At 56.1% G+C, this 19,760-nt stretch overlaps 4 protein-coding genes and 1 non-coding gene across 5 annotated transcripts; 1 reads left to right on the forward strand and 4 right to left on the reverse strand.

Moving 5' to 3' along the window:
- Positions 1-174: 174 nt before the first annotated feature.
- B0I36DRAFT_244958 (uncharacterized protein) lies at positions 175-1,264 on the reverse strand (the record flags this gene model as incomplete). Its single annotated transcript, XM_046150105.1, has 2 exons — positions 175-1,021; positions 1,110-1,264. The coding sequence occupies 2 exons, from the start codon at positions 1,262-1,264 to the stop codon at positions 175-177; spliced, it is 1,002 nt and encodes a 333-aa protein (XP_046011404.1).
- Positions 1,265-3,188: 1,924 nt separating this feature from the next.
- On the forward strand, positions 3,189-5,213 carry B0I36DRAFT_245233 (major facilitator superfamily domain-containing protein; the record flags this gene model as incomplete). Its single annotated transcript, XM_046150142.1, has 4 exons — positions 3,189-3,742; positions 3,796-3,908; positions 3,977-4,277; positions 4,337-5,213. 4 exons carry the CDS (start codon positions 3,189-3,191, stop codon positions 5,211-5,213), a joined length of 1,845 nt encoding a protein of 614 aa, XP_046011405.1.
- Positions 5,214-6,401: 1,188 nt separating this feature from the next.
- B0I36DRAFT_t105 lies at positions 6,402-6,508 on the reverse strand. Its single transcript has one exon. It is a non-coding gene; the product is annotated as a tRNA-Arg (tRNA).
- Positions 6,509-15,229: 8,721 nt separating this feature from the next.
- On the reverse strand, positions 15,230-15,844 carry B0I36DRAFT_128485 (uncharacterized protein). The gene has a single exon (XM_046148162.1). It carries the CDS (start codon positions 15,689-15,691, stop codon positions 15,356-15,358), a length of 336 nt encoding a protein of 111 aa, XP_046011406.1. The 5' UTR covers positions 15,692-15,844; the 3' UTR covers positions 15,230-15,355.
- Positions 15,845-15,997: 153 nt separating this feature from the next.
- On the reverse strand, positions 15,998-18,552 carry B0I36DRAFT_374742 (CP2 transcription factor; the record flags this gene model as incomplete). The annotated part of the gene is made up of 2 exons (XM_046160306.1): positions 15,998-18,210; positions 18,519-18,552. The coding sequence occupies 2 exons, from the start codon at positions 18,550-18,552 to the stop codon at positions 15,998-16,000; spliced, it is 2,247 nt and encodes a 748-aa protein (XP_046011407.1).
- Between the last annotated feature and the right edge of the window lie 1,208 nt (positions 18,553-19,760).

Here is a 19,760-nt window from a genome sequence, read left to right on the forward strand (position 1 = left end):
GAAGCAAATCCCCCCTCGTCAGAGATGACCAGACTTTGGTATGATGAGCCCTTTAATCTTCTTTTCGTTTCCATGTTATTCACAAATTTTCTTTTTCGTCTTCACATTTTTGTGCTAGCTCAGACCATTGAAAGTATACACTGAACGATGCTAGGTTCATACTGCTTATTTCGCCTACTTCGTGGGGTCCAGGAGCAACTTGCCCGTCGTCTTCCTGCCCTCCAGGTCGTTCTGCGCTCGCCCAACTTCGCTAAGAGGGTACACCTCGTGAATCGACGGCTCGAGGTTGTCCTTGATGATCATGTCAAACAGCTCCTTGGTGTACGACTCGAATTCGTGCCGCTCGGCAATAAAGTTGAACAAGGTCGGGCGCATGAGCCGGACGTTCTTGGCGCTCAGGCGAGAGATGGCGAAGGGCTCGACGGCACCCGAGGCGTTGCCAAAGGAGAGCATGCTGCCCTTGCGGGCGAGGCAGCTGAGCGACAGGTCGAAGGTGGACTTGCCGACGCCGTCAAAGACAGCGATCACGCCCTTGCCGCCCGTGAGCTCCAGGACCTTGGCCTTGACGTCCTCGTGGCTGTAGTTGATAACGTGACTAGCGCCAGCCTTGGTGGCGAGCTCGAGCTTCTCGGGTGTCGATGCCGTAGCAATGGTGTTGGCGCCAACCGACTTGAGCAGCTTGCAGAGCCACTGCCCTGTGCCGCCGGCCGCGGCGTGCACAAGCACCCAGTCGCCCTTCTGGACGTGGTGGGCCTCGCGAATGAGGGTGAGGGCTGTCAGGCCCTGAAGCAGAGAGGCGGCACCGACCTTGGGAGGGAGAGAATCGGGGACCTTGACGACCTTTTCGGCGGGCACGGCTGTGTACTCGCCATAAGCACCCGTGTTCATCCACACGACCTTGTCACCCTCCTTCAGGCCGTAGAGGTCGCCGGCGCCGCCCGTCTTGACGATGGTGCCCTCAGCCTCGCGACCGAGGACGTAGGGGAATGACGGGGCTGGGTAGAGGCCAGAGCGAAAGTAACTAGCAAGCTTTGTCAGCAGTCGATCTCCCGCCGGAATCGCGATAGCATATGCAGGAGATAGCAACGGGGCGAAGGGGGGTTGCCTACGTGTCAATGAAGTTGACACCGACAAAGTCATTCTTGACAAGGACCTCGCCGTCCTTGGGCTGGGGCACAGGAAGGTCCGTCTTGTGTTGGAGGACCTCTGTGCCTCCCGTCTTCTCGATGATGACGCCCTTCATGGTCTGTGGGACCGAGGCCATGGTTCGGATGGGGAGACTGCGGGGTAGCAACTGAGAGCCAAGAGCGGAGAGCCTGTAAGCAGCGGTTGGGAATGCGGTCAGTCGGGAGGTTTGGCGGAGAGGAAAGCGGCCTAGAGAAGACATGAGGAGACTGAGCTTGGCAGGAAAGGTGTGGGAGGATGCCCGTGGGGTGGTGGGGGATTGCTGGATCGCGGACCTTGACGGCGACAGGGCCAGGCCAGAGCTGTGCCTGACTAATTGGATTGATTGGCAGGGTGAGGGGAAACTTTTAGAAGCAAGCACGCAATGACGACTTGCGACAAGTGATGTGAGCGGCTGCAGGGTGAATGTGCCGTGCGGAGTCGAAGCTTCCCCGCGCATTGCCACGGCCGCCCCGCCTGCCGCTTCCGCATCACCGGGGCAGGGGGTTCTGGGTGCCTCCATGTGATAGCGACACTGCAAGCTTACAACACAAGAAAACACCTAACATACACGACTCACCTGAGGCACTGCTTCATGGGCGTCTGCTTGCCATAGCACAGGTCGGCTGGGGATCATCGTCGTTGTGCAACCAGCGTTGGTTTGCATCAAGACCCCGGTCTGCGCAGCATCCGACTTGGGGATGCAATCTCACAGCTCTCGTCCGTCCACGACAAAGAAGCGGCGAGCCCGTCATCAAGCCTTGGAACCCAGCGATCGCCTGATAGCACATCCATCCCGGAACCCATGGCGAGTCCAAACCAGCATTCATCCTGTCCGACACAGGATGTAGCCATGTCATCACCATGATCCTGCTGGCGATCAAGCGCATTGCCAAGCAGATTGCCGGCGATAACACTACATTCCCAACATCAGCATCCTTGAGCCCTGGCACCTGCCCAGTGGCGCGCGGAATGCTTCCTCCCCTCCCCAGGACCCGGCCTCGATAGCCTGCACGCAGCCACTCACCGGCACTCGCTTGTCAGCTGCACGTCGACTATTCCGCAGGCCAAGCCCTGCGCGTGACCGCCCTGCTGAGCACACTTGTTTGCTCCTGTGATTGGGCTCTTGTGCCTGGGCCAACTGCCTGTCAAGAAAGGCGGGGAATGTGCGATGCGCTTTTTCCAAAAGTGACGATTTCGCAGTGCGGCAAAGACATCAGATTAAAATGATCGCTCAGGGCACATCATGGCTATGGCACAAGCACATGCGTGAGCCCTTGGGTTCACCTAGAGCGGGCAAGCGTCCTCGCCGCGAAATCAAGACAGTTCATGCCCCGAATAATAAGGTTGAACAAAGCATCATCAGCTGGCGCCGTGCTTGCTTGCGGAGCAGCATCCGTGGGAGGGTTATGTCTAAATCTCTCTTCGTATATTACTCCTACCTAGGTAAGATATAATGCGCGATGCGAGAGCGGGTCTCCGTAGCCGGCGGTACAGGGCCTCCACACCACCGTTATCCCCGGGTCGACTCCGCTTTCTCGCGTCTTCGCGCCAAACTGATCGAAAAGAGGCAGCTCTGCTTTGTGGGAATCGGCCAGGGGCCGCCATGGGCCCCATATCCTCCCGCCGAAAATTTCGAGGCTAGGGGGAGCCAGGCTTTGGAATTGCCCGTCAGAGTGTGTCAGAGATTTGTCGTCTTTCATTGTCACAAATCGTGGTGGTCCCTTTCCTTGCAGCAACCTCTGCCAGACAATCACCAAGCACCAGTCGGGCCTTTGCTGCGGACCTTGGCAGACCACCCTGGCGCTTGACCGGTTGTTCATACAGCCAAGCTTCACTAGCTCAAGGACCTCTGCCGTCGGCTTGCATGCGACAAGATGGCCGAGGTTAAAGACCCAGAAAAACAGGACCGCGTTGCTGGGTCCTCAGTAGTGGACACGCTCATGCGCAGTCCCTCTCAGCATGACACAGATTCCACTCGAGACGAGAAGGCCTCGCTTAAAAGTGCGATCCAGAGGCAGGACATGGACAGAATCGACCCTGCCGGCTCGCCAGAGCGGCGCCACTCTACAACGGCTTCCGAGTCCGACGACTACCGAGATGACTTGACCGACCTCGATCATGTCCCTTCTCGGGGTGCCGAGGCCTTCCAGGAGATCACTCATATTCGGACAACCACCAGCATCGGCAGCAGCGCATCTCGACCGCCGGACTTTGAGGTCGTCTTTGAAGATGACGACAACTACAATCCCAAGCAGTGGTCTTTATGGTATCGCACGTGGGTCGTCATATCCATCAGCTTCACCACCTGGGTAGTGGTGTTCTATAGTACGGCTTACACAGCAGCCATCCCTGGCCTCATGGACGAGTTTGGCGCTGCGAGTCCTACCGTCGTGACCTTGGGAGTGACCACTTACCTTCTCGGATTAGCAGCCGGCAGCCTGCTTGTGGCACCTGCAAGTGAGCTGTATGGTCGCCGCCCAGTGTACATCATTTGCATGGCATGTTTCACGCTCCTCGTCATCCCATGCTGTCTCGCGACTTCATTGACCGAGATCATCGTAGTTCGCTTCTTCTGGTGTGTATGAGCTCTTCTCTTGCCAGGTGACTCATTCACTAACCGGGCTGCAGTGCTGTATTTGGCTCTGTGATGGTCTCCAATAGTGCGGGAACCGTGGTGGATATTTCTACAGAGGAGTACCGCGCTCTGGTCATGTCTTTGTGGTCTATTGCGCCCATGAATGGTGAGGATGCCTCCGACTCGCTTGTCAACACAACCGTCCACTTTCTGACACTGGCTTTCGGCTTGCAGGTCCGGCTACTGGTCCCCTTATTGGCGGCTTCGTGTACCAGAATCTCGGATGGAGATGGGAGAACTGGTTGACGCTCATTTTCGGAGCCGTTGGCACTCTCTGCATGGTTCTCACCAAGGAGACTTATGCGCCTACACTCCTGCAGAAAAAGGCCGCGCGCATGCGCAAGGAGCAGGACGATGATCGATGGTGGTGCCGTTACGATGAGAAGGTCGCACCAATTGAGCTCATCAAGATCAATCTCTTGCGTCCTTTCATCCTCGCCTTTACAGAGCCCATCCTGTGGTTCTTCAACATCTGGTACGTGACACATGAGCGGTTCACCAACAATGTGCTTTCCGAACTGACGCTCTCGTTAGGATTTCACTCACCTATGGCATTCTCTATCTTTGTTTCGTGGCGTACCCAATCGTCTTCACGCAAAACCGAGGCTGGGGCCCAGGCATCTCTGGTCTATCCTTCTTGGGCATTGGCATTGGCACCATGATCTGCATTTGCTCCGAGCCATTGTGGCGCAAAATCATCAACGCACACCCCAAGGACCCTGAGACAGGCAAGGTTCCGCCCGAGGCGACCGCACGCGTCATGATTATCGGCGCCGTCTCGACCGCTGTGGGCCAGCTCGTCTTCAGCTGGACGTGCCTGCCGGCCACCATCCATTGGGCGATCCCCATCGCCGCCGGCGTCCCGTTCGGCATGGGCAACGGCATCAGTTTCATCTACGGCGCCAACTACCTCGCCGGGTCCTATGGAATCTACGCCGCCTCCGCGCTTGCTGGCAACGCCGTCATGCGCAGCTTCTTTGGCGGTACCCTTCCCCTCGCAGGACCCTCCATGTACGCTGCCCTCACGCCTCAGTGGGCGGGCACCCTGCTCGGCCTGCTCGAGGTGTGCATGATCCCGATCCCGATTATCTTCTACAAGTACGGCGATCGCATCCGCGCCAGGTCTCCCGCGATCAAGTTGCTGCGCGAGGATGCGGAGAAGAATGAGCGCAGGGTGGCCCGCGCACAGCGAAGCGCAGCACGGAGGCAGATTGCAGCGCAGGTTGCAGCAGAGGGGTCGGACGAGAAGACCGGCATTGCGACGCTTCCGGCTAGTCCTGATGGAGGCGGTATTGAGAAGACGGTCGCGTCGGTCAAAGACGTTGAGAGGGGCATCTCCGGGGCGGATGGCGTGCCGCCGGATACGACAGTGAAGCAGTCGGACACGATTGCTGTCGAGCGTAAGGCTTAGACCTGGATCTCTGGCAGTCAGACGCCCGTCCGGGATACAGTTTTAATGATAAATCGGCTCCCATCGACGATTTGTTTTCATAAAAGCATGAGAAAAAGAAAACGCCTTTCTCTAGATTTCATGCTCCTCTTACAATGAAGAGTGAGTGAATTGTGTATGTCGTCGAGGCGAGACCTAGAGTGTACTGCTGAGTGGACCAGTAATCTCCTGCCCTGCCAATGTGACCCTTAACTTCTATCAGGTCGAGGCAGGCAGCTGGGAGGAGGCTTGCAACACAACTGCGTAAGCAGCTGAGTGTGGGCAAAACTAGAATGCGTGTTCGTCGTGCTGGTCGTGGAATGCTTGCAAGTACCCTTGGGGTGGCATAGGGATCTTAGGGGTTGGTTGCTCCTCGAGCGAGGACGTAGCTGAGCTCCTGGGCTCAGCCAGCGGATATCGAGAAGTTAAGTCTCGAATTCTCCACGACACATGGGTCACGTCTTCGAATCAAGGACCTTTGACTCATCCAACTGCGTGATTCACCGCCAATCGTGACAAATCCGTCAGAGTCACATCGAGCTTGAACAAGCCGCGGTCGATTTTTGTCGGGGTCCGCTCGTTTTCACGTGGACCGCTTTCTTGGCCATTTTCTCATGCGTGTCTTTGCCTATGTGTATGGGTATATCACGGGTCCAGAGTTGTATCGTCCATGAATGAGCTGCTCGAAACTGCTCGAGGTAATGCCTCAGCAAGCCGCTCCCTACGGTTGCCATTTACAGACCCCGGCTGGGGGGATATGGGATGCTAGGTAGGTATGCGGGTTCTCAAGTATTAAGTGGAGGGCGGGACTATCAGGCAAGTCCCGGCGTAGGACCAATGGATTCGAGTCGTGCCGTGATACATTCATCCAGGGAAGATCCCGTGAAAAATCCCGCGGTATATCCATTCCCAGACGCTTGCAAGAACATCCGGTTTCCAAGTCCGCCGGGATCCCAAAAGGATTTCCAAGTAAATTTATTTGAGCTGATACCAAGCACCAAGAACCCTTACAAGACTTCCCAACAATCTATCTTAGTGTATCGTGAAACCCACACAGAGGACCATTATAACTTGTCCGTTCCCTCCCAACGTGAGGTCCGAGGATATCGAGTTACCAAGCACCAGCAAGGGACAAAAAGTACAAGCCATCCACGATGACCTAACCGTATCTGACATCGGAGGGTCTCGAACCCTCAATCTCCTGATTCCCGAAATCCCAAAGCGAACCCGCCTGGACAAAGTCGTAGTCAGACGCCTTACCATTGGGCCACGACGCCGAACGTTGATTGGTTGAGAGCGACGGGTTCTTAATGGGCAATCTGACTTGATAGACTGAATTCGGACCGCAACGGAGGAGATATGAGAGGTTGAAGAACCTGGCCATCGAGAGTGAAGTCTCGTTCACTTGTTGTCTAACTTAGCCTGTGCAGGCATGTCTAGTGCTAAGGACACTAGATGGGGACATCAATAATGCAAGTGGCGCGAAAACAACGACAAAAGAAAGCCGGACCGAGACCCTCTACCGGCCTCTGTTACTTTATCATAGCTTCGGTCAAGACAAATGAGAGACATGCTGCTGTCATACTTCTCCTGGCCTTGCCTGCTCTCGTTCGGTAACAAGAACCCTTTTTGTTGCGGCTGTGACGAACCTAGACGTCACAGTACGTATGCAGACTCTGTTTCATCATCTCATCCTCGCATTGTGCTCCTCCATAACAAGCAGGTGAGACATACCTGGAAGTCTTCTATCCTCAATGGCAGGACAGCCTTATCACGATCCTGCCTACAGCCAACAAAGCCGAAGACTTGGCGAAGACCCTTTCTTAGTTGGCATCTTTTGTTTTGCCGGATTCGTGAGCACCGACGCCCTGGCCTTGACACAAAATCGGATCACATTCCACGTCCGTGATTCCATAGTGTGATACATAGGACGCAATCAGAGCTCGTCCATATATGTGTAAATGCGCACTGCGACAGAAACCGAATCCACTGTTCCAACGCCATATTCACCCACGCCGGGGTCCTACTGCGAGATTTGCGCTGCAAGTTACATCGCTGGAGGTCCCGGCCGACATTGAAGGCAGGTTTCGCGATGCCTGGCCTTACTCGTGTCCCAGCATTCGATATATAGAGCCAACGTGTTGACACCTTGATTTCGCTTTGCCAGTCCCCCTTGAGACAATCCTCAATCTCTTCAATGTTGTCTTGTGATGATGTTATCATTACATATAGCATGAAAAACCACGGTGTGTCTCCCGGAGGCGCTCTCTCACTGTAGTTTTCATTCTCGGGTTTCTCTACCTGCACTTGGGATAGTGATCGTCCAATTCAAGGGTGGAAAGAGCAGCAGGTATACCGAATGCTAGCACTTGATACAGAAACTCGTCTCACAAGAACCCGGGCATGTTGTGTTGACTTGTTCATGTCTCCTTTTGGGACTGGAACGTGTGGACAAGCACGAGAACGAATAGAGGGACATCAAATAACACGATAGCCAGTTCTCGATGGCCCGGGTTCTACGGTTCTCTGAACGGTGGTTCCCAGATGTCGCCATGCTTGATTCGTCTGCGGTCGCCTTGCTGATTGGAATTTGGGAACAGGTGACATGGCACGACAATGCAAGACCATCTCAACGCGTTGTTCACTTGGCTGTCCGGCTTCTTGATCTCCATCCCCCTGGATTACACATCACCAATAGTGAACGGGTCTCCCATATTCACCGCCATGAACGACGAGACGTTCCTGACAGAAGTTCAAAAGTCTCTTGGTCAAGCCGTCGTGGAAACTGTAAAACACATTTCAACAGCCACTGCAACTCCCCTTCCAAGACGACCCCTTCAAAGTGGTGTCTCACAATCCCGTACCTCCTGTTCGAAAGATAAGACATGGCTTGCGCCTACCAAGACTGCCCGTTTTACGACTCACTAATGCGCCAGACTTGTAGAACAGGTCGACGTCTCCCGAAATGAGATTGCCACGAAACCCTCCACATCAGCGTGGCGATAACTATTACGACAGCGACGACGTGGCCATTGACTAACAAACTACTCTTGCGGGCGGACGAGGACGACGGCGGCGGTGACGGTGCAGTCGTTGGTTAGGCGAAGCAACGCATCCCGCGTTAGCCTCACCCGCGCCTGGAGTCTCGTGGTATAGCAAGTGTATCACCAGTACACGATGGTCTGCACCATACACGCGCACACACGGCGTTGTTTCCCTCTAGGCAGCAGAATTAAAACCGCCGCTCATTGGTCTTGGAACTCCTCCCTCTTTCTAGAGAGCCGCTAAACCCCCCAAAACTCTGTGCTGGCGCAATTTTGACGTGGCCAGAAGCACATTATGATGGGAGGCTGCCAATCCTAACCCTGAGGGTAAAAGGGGGCTGTCACACGAAGGAAGGCGGCGGATAAGAGGCACACGCAGTCGAGTAGGGTTACCAGCCACACACACACACTCTGCATACTGGTCTCAGCCATGCACGGGTACATCTGCTAGCCAGACACCGCCAAGACGACGGCGCGCAGAAAGGGTGGTGGGAGGGGGACACCCAGGCGGGCAAGCCTTGCAGAGCACGTGCGTGCCAGTCCACGCGAGGCCACATGGACGACACAGAGATACATACACACTCTCTTTCTACTTTGTTTTGTTTTTTAAGCCGCCCCCTCTCAACACGGTCTCAGCGCTTGCGGCGGCACGCGCTGGGCGTTCCACCATAAATTTAGGGTTAATAGGGGACTGGTTTGTGTATGGGACGGCGGCTCCGCACGTGCATGAAGTTACTCGCCGCGCTGAGGACCGGCGTCCGGTGCAGCGGTGGAAGAGGGACCGACTTTGTGCGAGGAACCCCACTTTCAGCCGAGGGGACAGTAACTTCGAGGCTCGGGAAAATGACGTCATAAGTCCGGCCGGGCGAGGAGAATGTCTCGGCCGTGTATCTTTTTATGGTTGTGGGAAAATCTTTGTCCTTCTTTCGTCTAGGGGTCCGATTGATCTTCGCGCAGAACGTCGTATGGTATGCCAGGGGAGAGGTTCAGCATGACTCACTGACTGCTTGCCGGGGACAGCATTACGGTGTGGTGCATACAACTACCCATGTCACCAGTCTTGACGATCATGACGAACGTCCTCGCGTGAAAGGTTAGAAACATGCCGCTCCCCGAGAACGGCAAGACGAGAGACAACCTCATCGGCCAGTCCGTGATTTCAACCCGAACCGCAAGAGCCTAAAACCAACTGTGTAGCGGGCGAGCTGGGTGCATGTGGGCGACGCCAGGGTCAGGAAGGGCAACTCATCAAAGGATTAGACGAAACCATGGCCAATCCGTAGCCGTGTCCCCACGTAGCCGTCCTTAGCGCGCCGAGCTGGTGGCCGTTGATGGGTATCAAGCCTGAGGCCTGGTTGGATGCACATGGACCGCGCGCCGACCGGAGCAGCTCCACATGCTAAGTCATGGACATGACTTTGGCCAAAAAATGAGCCATTGGCGACGAGGTCCGCGATCGGGAATTGTTGTCGACGGCACGGGTGGGCTGGGCATGTATGCAGGGGAAAGGGTGCCGGTGACGTGAGTCTGCGCACAGGCGGCCCCCGCCACGAACAGTTAGCACGGGGAGACAGTGCAGACACCAGAAGTCGTCGTATGCACTTTCGCCACAATCTCCAACTCGCCTAAAGGCGACGCTGTGGCTAGGCCGGAGAATCCGCCCCAAACAGAGTAATACCGCGTGCCAATCCCTCGTGGCAGCGCAGCAGTTCAGCCTCTGGGTGCGTGAGCCACACACGCCAGTATTTCGTCAGCCCACCGCTTCGCGCAGCTCACTAGCCACCTCCGTCCTTTACCCGCGTCCCGCGTGCGGCCAGAGTGGCAACGATCAACATCCTGTGGCTGTCCGGCAGAGTCCGTCTTGGCGACGGGCTCTGCTGTCATCTGGAGGCCTCCTGGGCATTGTATCTCTGCCAGCTTGCCGTTTTGCGTGCTGTATGTAGGCCACAGGGACGGCTGGGGATATGATGATCCCCGGAAACATGCGCATGGCTCAAGGAGCAGAGAGACATGCGACGGTGCTTGAGCCCACTGCCATCAATGCCCCCGGGAGCCAGAGGAGACTCGCATTGGCGAAGCTGGGCGCAGCACGGGTCTGCTGTTCCTAAGTCCAGACTGCCATTTACGGAAGGCAGCGAGGTCAATGGTGGACGCTCATTGGTTGTGACCGGGTAGCGCTCCACGCTGGCGGCATGGCATTGGCGAAATGAAGGGCTGGGCCTAAGCGACGCCTCGTTTGCTGGCAGGCGTTTCTCAAGGGACAAAGTCTTATTGTCGATTAGGTTCGCTGCTCGGCCCAACTCCGTCTGCTGTGGATCTGGCGAGCCCTCTTTCCGCGTCAGGGTCCCAATTGGTTTTTGGGCGGCCACGAGAACGACCTTGAAGTTCGGGCTGGTGTTGCCGAGCAGCTTGTCGATCAGCACCCCATTCAGAAATGGCCTGCTCTACACGACACCCCAGGGTGTAACGCAGCCAGTCGTGGCTCAACAGCCACCAATAGTCCCCAGAATACTTGTCCACTTGAAGCAGTACCTGAGCCCAAGTATCTCTTTCCCACGCCAGGTCGCGCGTGTCGAATGCTTCCACCATGTCCGGTCTGACGGCATTCCTTCATTGCTGCTCCACAGGCAGGGCACCCGGCCCCGACTTGCTCACTTCTGCGAGCCTAGGCCTTTGAGGCAAGCCACACCCACCAGCGGTCCCTGGTGCCACCAGCACCCATTTGTTCCGTGCCGAAGTCCCTGCATGCCTGCAAGAACCCCAAGGCGCCTCCCGCTGTCTGCACGAAGGCCCTTCACCACTCTGATTGGCGATGGGTGCACCAGACACGCCAGCAACTCAATCGCAGCGAAACTCTCCCACGCTTCATGGAGGCCTCCTGTCAGGCTCCAGCGCTGCTTCCAGACCTGTGGTTTGTCCCATGCCGTCCCCTCGGGCGACACGAAGCCTCGGGGACCTCGCGGCACAGGCCGAGTCTCGTTGTGGTGCAGTTGCCCTTGCGCCACAAGGTTTGTTTTGTTTCATGCATGGCACACTTTCTGCACGTCTTCTCCCCTGTTGGGCACGTCCTTTTGATTGTGTTGCTGCTGCGCACTCACCTGCCCAGGCTGTCATTGCGCTACTTGCTCCGGATGCCGACGGAGTGCAGTCGAAATCCGGAGGTCAAGCCTCCCGTGTCCGAAGTGGATTGTGGCGATCAGTCAATGTGGCGCGTGAGGCCTCTGTGATCTTGCAGTGTCCTTCCGGGCCGCGACAGAAACAGCTGTCGCACGCAGCAGTATCCTGCCAACCCTTCCGAAATTGAGACCGAAAGAATTGCACCTCGCAGATGTGCTCCGGGATGAGAATGTCAAGCATTCGCAATAGTTTTCTTTCAATGGTGTGATGTGTTTGCCAACCTGCACTAATCTTGGTCTCAATCAAAGGCAGAGCAAGAGCACATGCCCGGATCCATCTCGACCTGTGTAAGTACACTCAAGGCGTAGCTTGCATGGAGCATTTATTATCTTTGCTTGCTTCGGTCCTTCAGTCAACCACATATATGAGGCTTAGCATCGAGTGGCCCCGAACAATCATCACAGATCTACTGGAAGCGGGTTAAGATGCAGCACCAAAGGTCATTTGTGTCTTGTGTAAGGTCGCTAAGAATGTGCACAAGGCTGTGTGAGAATGGACCAACCATGCAGATAGCACATGGATTGAAATCCAAGTCCGCTTCGTTGTGGAAAAGGGACAGGTGCGTGGTGCCAGAGCCTGGAGCAGGGCTTGCTGGCTAATGAATGAGTAATTAGTAGACTGGGCTGAGGGTGCGCCAGAATTGAGCACCGATGGCAATGATGATGTTGAGGCGAGACTGAAGTTGGTGGTTTGGAACATGCTGTCTTTGCCAGGCTCTTGCTGGAGCCTTACCTGCCAGTTCTTTGAGAAACCAGTAGCCTCTAGATGTATGCTTGTCCACGAAGATGATCGCATGATGATGTGGACTAAGGCCTACCTCTAGTTCTGAGCAGGACCCATGCATGATTTGCACTGCTCTTCAAACGATGCCAACGACGCTCTGCTTTGATCGGACTCCAATATTCGGGCTCATAAAAATGGCTTTGCTGTCCCTTGACCAAGGCTTGGTGAGTGCGGAATACAGTTGAACGTAGAATCGATAAGCAAATAATATGAGCTGTTTATGGTGACGAGAAAGGGCTGAGGTCTTGCAGCCGATCTACCCGTGGGGCACGACACAATCGAGATCTGATGTCTAGAGGCGGCTGGGGTGCGTTGAGCAGATCCAGTGGAGCCGGCGAGACGCAAGTGAGGCCTGACTCCTTGGGACAGCCGCTGCAACTTAGTGACGATAGCCTAACGGCTAAAGACAAGCTGATGATCCTGTCATTTCGCCAGATCGCTTGTAGAGAGGGGGAGGTTACGTGGACTGGCGGCGGATCCAGGAGCTGGCGCCTGGTCGCTCATGCTGACCACTCGCTTATCACCCTAGAGGCACTATCACCCTCGTTCCCGCCACTGAGTGTCTGACGACCAGGTATGCAAGCGGCTCGACTGGCTGCAATACCCTGCACTGGGGGGGGGGGGGGACCACTCCGAAGTATGATCCCCATCAGACCGATCTGGCCCGGCATGCTCTGGCGGTGGTGGCCGCATGCCGACCTAAAGTCCAGGGCCCAGCGTCTGTATTAGACCTTGCGCAAGTAATGGGTCTTGACTCTGCGATGGTGGAGATGAGCCGGCAAGGTGGTCTCGGGCGATGGACGTGGGAGATTAGACATTGATGGCCAGCTGCCGAATGACAAGCCGGTTGTAAGCCACAAGGAGCCTGCCTGAGGGAGGTGCTTGGCGAGGGTACCATGACTCTGTAAGTTAGTGGTTCGCCAGAATGACATGCCCTGTCTGGGAAAGGGGATATTCTCACAGTTTCACGGGATTAGCCAAGCATAAGACCTCCTTTGTACATCAAGAATGCTGCCCAGCGAAGACCATGACAAGCCGACGTACTTCTACGTCTTGGAGAAGTCGACCGAGTGCGCAAGCCGTTGCTCCTTCTTCGAGCTCCAGGCGTGCTAGGTGGTGATGCGACATACCAAGGTGGGCAAACCGGTGACTTACGCATGGCTATGCATCTTGAGCTGACCATGGGACTTGCTGGCGGGACGTCGAGATGCATCTTTGCTGAGAGAGCCGGTCATGGGTGCCATCAAAGCGACCTCGGGGAGCACGTCAATCAGGATACGGTGGCGTGTCTGAGCTTGTGGCATCGTGGTGTCGTTTCTTGCAATCAGGGGAAGGCGCGCCTGTGGTTGAAGGCTCGCGCATGATTGGAAGGCGTGGGCGACACCACCAGCCCCACAACCAGATTCACATCTCATCCTCACAGTAAGCACATGTCTGCATGTGTCCCCCTGCTGATTACACTCTGATGATCCGGCCAGGCGACACCAGAGATACCGCGAGGCCGACAACGACGCAAGTAATACGTGGCTTGTGGCTCACGGTACGCCACTGCTGGCGAGACGGGTACCAGCCACCATCCCATGGATCATGGATGCAACCTCTGGCCCGCCAGCGGCTGCGATCCCACCCGGCCAGCGTTTCACAATAGGACCCGGCTAGCACAGACGACGCCACACATGCGCCTAGGCTAGACCACAACAGCGTTAACGCGGAGAACCCATTCCTGGTGGAGTTTGACAGCTACCCACCCCGCCGAGCCAGTTCCCGGTTGCGACTGGCTGAGCTGGCTGGTGCAACAAGCCAACCGTCTGGGTCTGGAGGTCGTCCGCGGCTCTCACTCGCATGGCCATGGCCACGCCAGCGACGTCCCCATTGTTTCCCTCTGGTTCCCACATTCTGCCCGTTTCTCTAGCGCCGCGCGCCAACATAACTCAAAAAGGTCCAGTTACGCGGAACGGCAACTGAGGCCGAACATCGAGCGGCTGGGCGCCAGGTAAAACAGCCTCGCGGCAAGAGCACATGCAGAGACCGGAGACGAGTATTTGCGCCTACTCCAGCACCGCGACGCCTCTTCCCAGAAGCGGATGGGCCCGTGTCCGGGGTCGGTGAGGCCATTGCAAGAAACAATATATTCTTCGTGGTGCGGGAAATGAGCTCGCACCATCTGTCCGCGGAATAAACGGCCCGCGCATAAGTGGCTAGCACAGGCTGACAAGGTCTCCCCTCCCTCGCTCCCACATCTTCGGAGGAATCTTTGGGGCGCGGGAATGAAACATTTCGAAACAAGTCCAGAAAAAATAAAATCATTCAAAAGTTCCCGACTCTCTGCCGAGAGTGGTCGCTCTGCTTCAATGCGCTAATTTGATGCCTACCGCGATGACAGTGCTTCCAGATCGCTGACAAAGGATGGCAGGGCGGGTTTAAGATGAGCCAGTGTTTGAAGGATTGCGCAAGCATCCAGGTCGCCCACCCCCTCCTCCCTCACCCCGAACGACCTGCACTCCTCCATCCCGAGCGTGCGCTAGTTGACGTGGGCTCGAAATTGAACCCACAAGAGAGTGCGTCGATGGCTTGAAGTAGGGACATTGACCAGAGGGAAGAGACAGCGCAACTCGCCGCCCCCGCTTATCGGCACTGACCTATCCCCATCGCGGACAGACTCACGAGTCGCACCCCAGTCAGATGCGGAGATTTTGTCCGTGACACCTTTGTGATATGAGATTGTCGTGACTACGCAGTATGGCGCGGCGGGTCCCCCTTCACAAACAATCATCTGGGCGTGCGTCCTGTCACTGCACCAGACCCGGTCCTTGTCCTTGTCCCAGCTGCTGAGCAAGGTGACGCCAGAGCGACCTTCAGCTCTGGCCATAGCGCATATCACGTACGTGGTGCAGAGCGGCGGAATCTGGATGCTTAGCCTGCAAGCAGGCCTAGGATTGAAGGTTGGGTGCCGATATGCGTATATGTGTCATTTATAAGACATTATTATTCCATTACTAGTTACAATATAGTATATATGAAGGCATTGCCATATTATCGGACATTTCTGTTCCTCCAAAAAGTATTCGAGTTCGTCGGTGCCTGTGCCCAGGGGGATACACGCCCCACGTCCGGTCGTGATTAATCAAGTGGAAAAGCGACAGGGAAAATATCACGAATGGATTTGTGGAGAGAGAGAGGGAGAGAGAGACGGACAGAGACAGAGAGGGTCTGATTTGAAGCTCTCGAATTGTGGATTTCTTGCATGGCTGTATAGGACATGCCTGTGTGCCAGGAGACCCGGGCGCACGTCTCAGTGTGTAAATCGTGGCCTAGGCCTAATGCGAGCGCCGAGTCGCGCTGCTTCGTCGCCTCCCAAACGACGCCCACTCTTCCTATTGCTTCCCTTTCTCTCCTTTTCTCCGTCCCGAAACCAGAAGTCTCCGTCCATCGCCCTGCTTTGCTTTGCCCCCACATAAATAGACATTTTCAAGGAAAACATTAAGTGTGCTTTACAACTGGGGCAGGATGGGTCAGGCGCAGCCTTCCGACATCCCGCGACGAATGGAAGTGCAAATGCTGCCCCAGCCTGGGCGTGGTATCTCTGGTGTATTGCTCTCCCAAAAACCATAAGCAGAAAACTCCGACGTGATCCATAATGTAGAATGATCCGCTGTAATTGTCCTATAAATCGTGTGCGCTTGATGAAGAAGAATAAGGAATTGATTCGCCCAGAATTGAGGAATCAGTATGCGTTGCTGTGTGTAGCCGAAAGTGAACGTTTTAGAATGTGAATCGGAACTCGTACTCCTTGACGGTTCGGTAGGCGCCAGACGTTGAGGCTTTTTCACCTTCAGGTGCATCAACGGCCATCTCCCATTCACGCTTGGGCTGCGCGACTTGCATCTCGACCTCCCGTATCTCGAGGGTCATGGCTTGACCTTCGCCCAGTTCCCGAATGACATCGTCGTCCATCTCAATCTCGAGACCTCCCTCTAGGACATGGAGGGCGCGAGCGACAGAGGTCGCATCAATCGACCACTTCGTGGCAGTGCGGAGTATGAAATCGTGCAGGGTTCTTGACGCCAAGTAGACGGCTCGGTGGTAGCTCCGCTCGCCAATACTGGTGGGTTGTCGGGCAATATAGAAGCATGCGACAGGTTTCGGTGGCCGATCGACCGGGGGCTGGTATGTCGGGTCCACCCCAAGTGCCTCTATCCACCCACTAAGATTGCCGTCGTCGTCGGTCTTGGTCGCAACTCTTGTGGGCCGTTCTTGCCGCGATTCCCAGGGATGGCTGCCGATGGCTGACTGTTGGGACTGGAGCGACAAGGAGCTGGGGGAGGGCGAGACAAGGACCGACGAGTCAGTGCCTGGTTCCCTTGTGGTTCTCGCTTGCCAGACGGCAGCATCTTTGCTGTCGACCTTGGTGAGGTCGGTAGGCTCCCCTGCCAATGTGACAGGGTGCAAGTCGGGATCGTCAAGCTCTTCGCCACGCAGGTACAATATGCTGACAGGGCGTGTACTGGTGAACATGTCTTGCAGTGCTTGCAATTTGAGGTGCATGTCGTCCTCCACAGATGGCCTGGTGTTAGGGCCACTGCCGCCATCTGCCGAACTGGCTGACGACATGGACCACGTCCGCTTGTGCTTCTGTACCTTGCCAGGCCGCTGAGGCTCTTGACCCTTCGAGTGGGAGCTCGCCCCACCACGTTTGCGTTTGCCAAAGTCTTTCATGCCACTCTCGGCCTGCGCGATCTGCTGTTTCAGCTTGTCGATACTCTTCTTGACATGCGCGACATCGTTTGCAAGCTTGCGCTCGGCGCCGTGGTCCCGGAAAAGCTTGACCTTGGAGTAACACAGCTCGGCGCCGTTGTCGGTCGAGGTTGGTGAGACATCACCTGCCAGTATGGTCGTTTTGGCACATAAACGGACGGGAATCCCCTTGACACCCTTTGAGTGACTGAAATCAGTCGAGAGGAAGTTGAAGCGGACAGCAATGTTGCATTCCGCCATGCCGTTGATGCCGGGGGTCCAGACCACACAGAAACCGTCGAAGGAGGCTGACTCGAGCTCGATCCGCGTCCTCTTGTTGTCGCCCTCTACGGACTGGGTCTGCTCCACGTACTCAACGGCCTGTAGTTTGCCACCGCGCTGGTGTGCTTCATTGGTGCCTCTGCCCTCCTTCCACAGGCTCCAACAGACTCCAGGTTTTTGGCGCTGTTGGTCGTCTTCGAAAGATATTCTCACAAATGTCCTGTATTTCACCCCATGCGAGACTGGGATTGTAGGCGCAGTGTCGACAATAGAGAGAGAGTATGCCTGGCCTTTGTTCAAATACGTGATTGGGATCTCCTCGGCGTGCTTGATCATCGCAGTAGGCGCATTCAGCGTGCAGTGGAAGCGGAACTTCTCTGCCGACGGCGGTAGAGCATGTGTCATGGGTATGCCGTACTGACCGTGAGGGAAGGACAGTAATGGAGGAGATTGGGACTGGTGGAAGGCAGCGTCCATGGGTCGCATACGCTCTTCAGTGCCATCAGAGCCGAGTGGTGAGCCATCCTGATCCATCGTCTCATAGCCAGTATCTTGGTGAATAAAGGTCGACGGTGCGAACGAAGGCTGCTGCTGCGCCGGGTGGATAAAGGGATTGAACGGCTGCTGGAAGTGCTGCGGGTGTAAGCCAGGATGGTGGAATTGCTGGGCGCTCAGCTCCATCATGGGCGGGCCATGCACGCCAGAGACGTGAATGCCCCGATCACTGGTTGGAAGCGAAAGAGGTGTTCCCAGTCCCATGCCCAATCCTAGAGTCGGCGTGTGTAAATCACCCGCCTGAGGATGGTAGAGGGTGTTGGTTCCACCAGGAGTTGGCGTGTAGTAGCCCGGTGGCTGGTTGGCGAATGCGCTGAAGGAGAAGGAGTCTGGATCAAGCAGAGACGGGGTGAACCGCCATGGCTCCGCCGAGGCGCGCGGCGTCGGATCTTGGTCAAAGACATCTTGAGCGGCATTTAGACCTCTAGATAAACTCACAAAGTCAGTAATTTGCGAAAGTCGATGGTTGGCAGAAAGGCTGTCCCATGGCGGGTCGAGATCGTCGCAACAGGATCGCCAGAGCGAGCGCACCACGAAATGCCCCGCGCGCGCGTCAGTTAAAGCTGCAGCAGACCCAGCTGGCGCTCAACATCACGCAAGCTAGCACCGCCTCACCGCCTCAAAGCGACGCGGACAATATCGCCTGAAGCTGTGCGTGGCAGCATCCCCGAAGGCCGGGCTAATGGGAATACACAGTAAAAGACAAACTTACCGATCTTGTCCGGGGGCTGCAAGCCCAGGTACATTGCCAGCAACGGTTGTAAGTGCGGGTGCGCCGGTGGCTGTGGTTGCACCTCCCGAAGACACCTCGGGAAACTGCTGGCGGAAGTTGGCCAGCAGTTCGTCGCCGGGCTTCGCGGAGCTTTTTCTAGGTAGAACAAGCAACTGAGTTAGTCGTTGAATGTGTGTGGTGTGTGCATGCGTGTGCGTGCGTGTCGGATGATTGCGCCAGGACGGCGCGAGCGTGCCTTGCCCCGCCGTCAGATGACCATAACGAAATGAGGGGATCACCCACCTTTGTCGAAACATCTGGGTCGCAGCTGTCGCGCTGAGGTCGTGACAGCTGGGCACTGAGGAGCTGGCAAAATAGTAGCGAGCGGCGGGTTTGCCCAAGTACAGGCTGGACTTTGTGTCGAGCAGGAGGAAGCAATATTATGTTGGTGGGTGCTTGGTGCGGTGAGTAGCAAGGTGGAAGCGGATCTTGCTTGCTCAGAACATTGGATCCAGTGCGCCCGGTTGTAAAACGAGTGTAGCGGGCTGCGATGCTGCCGTGTGGTCGAGAGGAAGAAAGACGACGGTGATGGCGGAAGAGGAATCAGGCAGGATGACAAGCCTGACCGGGAGTCTTGAATCTAAACAACGACGAGAGCGTTGACCAATGTCGTAATGCAGGCCTGCTTATGGCAGCGGAAAGAGTTAGGACTTCCGGGATGTGTCGAATATGGAAAGGAAACCGCGTGTAATTATGAACGGACAAAAAGGCCAAAGCGGCGGATGACGGGAGAGGGTGGCCGGAGTAGTGATATAGCATAGATGGCTAAGGCATGACCCTTGGTGGGTACCTTGGACGAGATATACGGGCAGGCTCCGGGCAGCCACGCTGGTGGCAGAGGAGAGACGGATGGACAATGGGGGAATGAAGGAGGTGTGGTGGGTATCTCTAGTGACTTACAACACTTTGGGGGATCACTGCGGCTGCTCCATGTACACCCACAGGTCCCGAGTAACCTAGCAGCTCACGCAGCCGGGCCAAGTGGAGCCCTTGCAAGCGGGAGGGATCAGAAGAACCCAGAAGGGCGACTGGACAGAATGCCGTGGAGGCCTGGCAGAAAACGAGAGTGCCGATGGTGCCTGCTGGGAAGACGGACGTGAGGCGAGACTTGTCTACGGTGAGGGCGGGCGTCTAGATGCTGGAGAGGTGCAAGGTTGGGGACTGGTGGGCGGTCGACAAGCC

Source organism: Microdochium trichocladiopsis, assembly GCF_020744255.1.
Source record: "Microdochium trichocladiopsis strain MPI-CAGE-CH-0230 chromosome Unknown B0I36scaffold_6, whole genome shotgun sequence".
In the NCBI taxonomy this organism is placed as follows: Eukaryota; Fungi; Ascomycota; class Sordariomycetes; order Xylariales; family Microdochiaceae; genus Microdochium; species Microdochium trichocladiopsis.